The 5324-nt window shown below is 33.7% G+C and overlaps 3 protein-coding genes across 3 annotated transcripts in view; 2 read left to right on the top strand and 1 right to left on the bottom strand.

The window, feature by feature from the left end:
• The window catches only part of LOC107629647 (polygalacturonase QRT2), a 3696-nt gene extending 1714 nt beyond the window's left edge, over window positions 1-1982 (top strand). Inside the window, exons 7-8 of the mRNA XM_016332484.2 lie at window positions 75-222; window positions 1428-1982. Coding sequence (XP_016187970.1) covers window positions 75-222; window positions 1428-1802 — 523 coding nt within the window. The 3' untranslated portion in view covers window positions 1803-1982. The remainder of the gene's footprint in view (window positions 1-74; window positions 223-1427) is intronic.
• LOC107629646 (dirigent protein 21) lies at window positions 2320-3088 on the top strand. Its single transcript, XM_016332483.2, has one exon. It carries the CDS (start codon window positions 2364-2366, stop codon window positions 2922-2924), a length of 561 nt encoding a protein of 186 aa, XP_016187969.1. The 5' UTR covers window positions 2320-2363; the 3' UTR covers window positions 2925-3088.
• Window positions 3046-4746, bottom strand: LOC107629645 (probable aquaporin TIP5-1). Its single transcript, XM_016332482.2, has 3 exons — window positions 4080-4746; window positions 3683-3933; window positions 3046-3552 (listed from the first exon to the last, which is right to left on the bottom strand). The coding sequence occupies exons 1-3, from the start codon at window positions 4267-4269 to the stop codon at window positions 3178-3180; spliced, it is 816 nt and encodes a 271-aa protein (XP_016187968.2). The 5' UTR covers window positions 4270-4746; the 3' UTR covers window positions 3046-3177.

Here is a 5324-nt window from a genome sequence, read left to right as displayed (position 1 = left end):
GACTATGATAATGGATATACCATATTACAAATATAATTAAATTCTACTTATATTTTTTATTATTTCATTATTTTTGTAATTTATATAAGTTTAAGCAATCAATGTTTTTGCAGCATTGGAAGCTTAGGAGCTGATAACTCTGAAGCTGTAGTGTCCAATGTGGTTGTGAACAGAGCCACCTTAACAGGAACAAGTAATGGAGTTAGAATCAAGACATGGCAGGTAAAGAGTTTGGTCTTTAGATTTTGAAACCTTTTGGAAAGTTAAATTAGGCACTCTACAACACATGAAACAGTTGAAAGAACATGGACTAATTGTTAAGAGTGGTGGTTCAACTTATCCACATTGATTTATTAAAATTTCTGGATTTGCCTAAGTTCAATAATGGTCTCTTAAGATATAAAATGGTTGAATTTTTTACTAAAGTTGCCAAATTTTTAGGCGCAAATTAGATAAGACAAACATGGGGGAAGTTGACCAATGATATAACATGAATTGGAACATTGAAGAAAGGAAAAAGTGCACCCAAGGTTGATAAATCTACATTTAGTTGGTCCTAGTCTTCTTGACTACATTTGTTGAGAAATATTTGTCAATTTATAATAATTCATTTTATTATTAGATCGTTTAATAATAAATAAGATGTAATAAGTCAACACAATTTTTTGTAAAATATTTTAATTGAGCAATCAATTATTATATATAAACTATTAGAGATATAATCGTCATTCACGCATATTTTTATCCGTTTATTTTTTTTTAAAAAAAGAGTAAATGTCCTTTATGGTTCCTAATTATTTGTTCGATGGACTTTCCACTCCCTAAAAAATCTAAAAACCTAAATCGGTCCCTATCTACTTTAATATATATATGTACGTTCCAGTCCCTGGTTAGAGATCAGAAAGGGCATTTACTCAAAATAGACAAGGGATGGAACGTACATATATCAAAGTAAATAGGGATCGATTTGGGTTTTTAGATTTTTTAGGGTGTGGGAAGTCCATCGAGTAAATGGTTAGGGACTGAAAAGGGTATTAAAAAAATTATGAAAAATTCACACAAACAAAAAAAAACTCTTACATGCATGATGGGACGTATTAAAGATATGTGTTTAATTTTGATGTATTAATAGTGTAAAAAGTTTTACACGTCTAATCATATTTGTTTTTTTTAATAATTATTCACGTACTTAATATAAAAAGTAGTAATTTTGTTGCTATGGTATTACGTAATTAAATATATGCATAAAATTATTTTATACTGATATTGCATCAAATTAAATTATAAAAATATAATTATTTATGTGTCTTCTTCTCGAAAAAAGAAAAATGATTCCATGACACAAACATTTTTTATGAGGAGTTTATACAGTTAACCAATTCCTAACCTACTCTATTGCTTATACATTGTATGTTGAACAAATGCAGGGAGGTTCTGGTTATGCAAGGAACATAAAGTTTTTGAACATAGTGATGCAAAATGTGACAAATCCCATAATCATAGATCAAAACTACTGTGATCAAGAAAAGCCATGCCATGAGCAGAAGTCAGGAGTTCAACTAAGCAATGTGCTTTACCAAAACATCAGAGGAACAAGTGCTTCAGAAGTGGCTATAAAATTTGATTGCAGCAGAACAGTGCCATGCAGAGAAATCTACCTTGAGGATGTGATATTAGAAGCAGAAGATGGTGGCAATGGCGACACGGTTGCCACGTGTCAGAATGTAAGATATGTGAACCGAGGAAAGTTTTTCCCTCAATGCACTCCAATGAGAAATAATCAAAGGGGAGGAAGATTTTAAGTTATTCTGTAAATGTATTCAGAGTTATTAGCAATTTGTTTCATTAAGGCTTTTATGTTGTGGCTTGTGTTGTGCGCCCCTTAAAGCTTTGTTTCTCTTGTCTCATCTTTGAAAACAAAAATGAACAACATTGTTCAAATAATTTGTGATAAGTTATGCAACAACAGAGACTAACTTGAACATTAGTATGTAATTTGGAGTTAGCTTTTCTTAATTCTCTCTTAGTTTCAGTAAAATATTTTCAATATAGAATGTAAAATGGAGAAGTCTAGTTAAAATACAAAATCAGATGATTAAATAATTTAATAAATAATAAGTGTTTAAATTTCAATTATGGTTTCAATCATGTTAGATAGCGTATCAGCCAATAACAATTATTAGTTGGAATACAAACAAGTCAATAAAAATGGTGTAAAATAATCCATTTCCCAACTCGTGAAGAGCGTGCTCCTATTATTTTATTCAAAATAATCCATTTCCCAAATCCAACCTTACATTAAAAATGGTGTAAAAGCTCATCATCACTACTTCACTTCAAAATTTAGCAATAGCTACCCAATAATGTCTCATTCTCATACTCTTAGATTCTTGTTCCTCTTCTTCTGTCTCATCCATGCACCACTCTTCTCATCATCATCACAACAACCTCACATAATGTTACCCTCCCAACCAACAGAGAAAAAACTCACGACACTGCACTTCTACTACCACGACATCCTCGAAGGAGAGAACCGCACCGTGGTCCAAATCATTGACCCTTCAAACACCCCCAACAGTCTCGGAACCACGTTCATGATGGACAATGTACTAACCGAAGGTCCAGAGCTGAGTTCAAAGCAAGTTGGAAGAGCTCAAGGGATGTTCGGTTTGGCTTCCATACACGACCGTGGAATGGTTATGCTCATCAACTTTGCTTTCTCCGAAGAAGGGGAATACAAAGGCAGCACTCTTAGCATGCTTGGTCGGAACCCTGTTATGGACACCGTTCGAGAAATGCCTATCGTTGGAGGCACTCGTCTCTTTCGCTTTGCTTCTGGTTTTGCTATTGCTAAGAGCCTCTGGAGTATTTCAACGGAACAACATTTTGTGGTTGAGTACAACATTACTGTTTCTCTTCCATAAATTATGTAATGTCACATCAGTAAATCTTTTACATTCATCACGAGAACAAAAGAACAGATATGATTGCTGTGTAAAATCGTGCATCAAGAACTTAGTATAGTATTTACATTAAGTTGAGATCATTCCAAAATCAATAATTAATAATAATAAACAAGTTTGATTAATAGGATGAGGAATTGAAGTTGGTATGACACTTCTAAACACACACAATAATGATAAAAACATTATATATTTACAAATTACAAGAACTTAATCACACAGTAAGTCCATCAGAAACTCCAGTTGTTGCGGTTACTGGGAACACTACATTGTCATAGAGAAGGCCAGCGACGGCAGCACCAAGCAAGGGACCAACCCAATACACTGCTTGGTTCCTGAAACTGCCACCAATGGCGGCAGAGCCGAAAGCACATGCTGGGTTCATTGAGCCTCCAGAGAAGGGACCTGCGGCTAACACATTTGCACCGGCTATAAATCCAATTACAAGTGGTCCTGTAGCACTCAATGGACCACGCCTTGGGTCCCTTGCTGCATAAACTGTGTACACCAATACAAATGTCAAGAAACCTTCTAGTACCGATGCTCCAAACCCTGTCATTTCTTCAGCAATTGTGTATGTCGGAACATGCTACAAAAAAAAAATTATCGTGTATATACCATGTTAAATATCAATTTAGTTAAATATATCTTATTATTAAAATTTGTTACGTTAAAGTATAGTAGATGTGAAAATGAAATGAAAGGAGAAACATATATACCATTCCAACAAGGATGACCCTAAGGACAAGGCAAGCCATAACAGAGGCTATAAGTTGGGCAACCCAATAAAAGAGAGCGGTTGGTACACTAACATGGCCTCCTATTGCCATTGCAAACGTAATCGCCGGGTTGGCGTGTCCACCGGAGATGTCCCATGCGGTGTACAACACTGACGACAAGGCGAAAGCGTTTGCAATGGCAACCACAACAAGGGTAGCCGGATTCAGTGTTGCATCAGGCATCAATTTCCCTGCCATTAATTCGTGAAACACCAATTAATTAAACCAAAACAAGAAGTTACATGTAAAATGAAAAACGAATGAGTATGTGTAACTATAATTGTGAAACAAATGGTGTTAAACATTTAAGAAAAAGAACAAGTAATTAATTACTCACGTGCGGACATTCCAGAACCAACAACGGCAAGAACAAAGAAGAAAGTGGACATGAACTCGGCGAGATAAGAGCGAAGAGCATTTCGAGTGAGAGATTGATGGAACCGGCTAGTGACATTGTTAGCCATTGCGCATAAGAATGCAGTGCAACGGAACAGGGAACTCACTAAGACAGACAAAGCAAAACGCATTGAAGAAAAACAAAGTTCCCTTTTTATAAATAGAAGTGGTTGGGACGTGGCTTTTGAAGAGAAGATACACAACGCTTCCACAGAGGTGAGAAGGGGGAAGGGGGGTTTCGAATGTGCATTTTGAAACAAAAACCAACTATAACCGCCAACCTTTGTGTCTGCTTTTACTTCCTACACTTTCTATCATATTTCTTAACTGCTCTTTTAATTAGTATTCTCTAATTTTATTTGAAGTTTTCTCTTGGGTTTGAGTGGTAAACTATGTTTTACTTCTTGGGCAAATTCGACTATTTTTTAGTATACGATTTTAAACCACTAGATAATTATTCAATCACATCTCCACTTATATGATACAATACACAATACATTAATGTAGAAATTTTAGGATATGTACCTTAAATCTAAAATTTTGGGTTAAATTTCACTTTGATTTTTACTATTTAAATAGTACTTATACAAATAATAGTCTGGTAAAAATAACTATTTTATTAAAATGATATCACAATTATATTCAAACTCTGATATAAATATATAATGAAAAACCAAACTCTTTTAAGTGAATATACAAGGGAATTGAGAAGAATTCAGTGCATAATTTATTTTAGGCTAGAATACAAGATTTATTATTAAAAATAAAGTATTTACCATCTTAAATTCTTAATTAACTAATCTCGTATTTATTTCTATTATTCACATTTATTTAATACAAAAATTAGATTAATAAACGAGTCAACACTTCTAATTTGTTAGTATATTGTAATTAATTTAATATGCATAAGTCTATTTTGATTTTGACTCTTATTGCAAATTGTATTATAAACAAAGATATTTTTTGGGTAAAAAACCTTAATAAGCCAAGTCAAGAATCATGTAACGTAAATACGCCAAAGCGAAAATCGTTTCAGCAATAAGCCAAATCATATTTCTATATAATTCGAACCATGCTGGTTCGAATTCCATTTTTACATAATTCGAACCAGCTTGGTTCGAATTATACACAAACACATGCATACACGTAATTCGAACCAGCTTGGTTCGAATTACACACAAACACA

Source organism: Arachis ipaensis, chromosome B03 (assembly GCF_000816755.2).
Source record: "Arachis ipaensis cultivar K30076 chromosome B03, Araip1.1, whole genome shotgun sequence".
Taxonomy (NCBI): Eukaryota; Viridiplantae; Streptophyta; class Magnoliopsida; order Fabales; family Fabaceae; genus Arachis; species Arachis ipaensis.
The sequence above is the reverse complement of the archived record's forward strand: the minus strand, read 5'-3'. Positions and strand labels throughout refer to the sequence as shown.

What these genes read in the sequence shown, in the direction of transcription:
- LOC107629646 (XM_016332483.2), top strand. Translation starts at nt 2,364, where the DNA reads ATGTCTCATTCTCATACTCTTAGATTCTTGTTCCTCTTCTTCTGTCTC.
- LOC107629645 (XM_016332482.2), bottom strand. Translation starts at nt 4,269, where the DNA reads ATGCGTTTTGCTTTGTCTGTCTTAGTGAGTTCCCTGTTCCGTTGCACT. An exon ending in TGGTTCTGGAATGTCCGCAC is followed by an intron (nt 3,934 to 4,079) that starts GTGAGTAATTAA and finishes AATTAATGGCAG; the next exon opens with GGAAATTGATGCCTGATGCA. An exon ending in GGGTCATCCTTGTTGGAATG is followed by an intron (nt 3,553 to 3,682) that starts GTATATATGTTT and finishes TTTTTTTTGTAG; the next exon opens with CATGTTCCGACATACACAAT.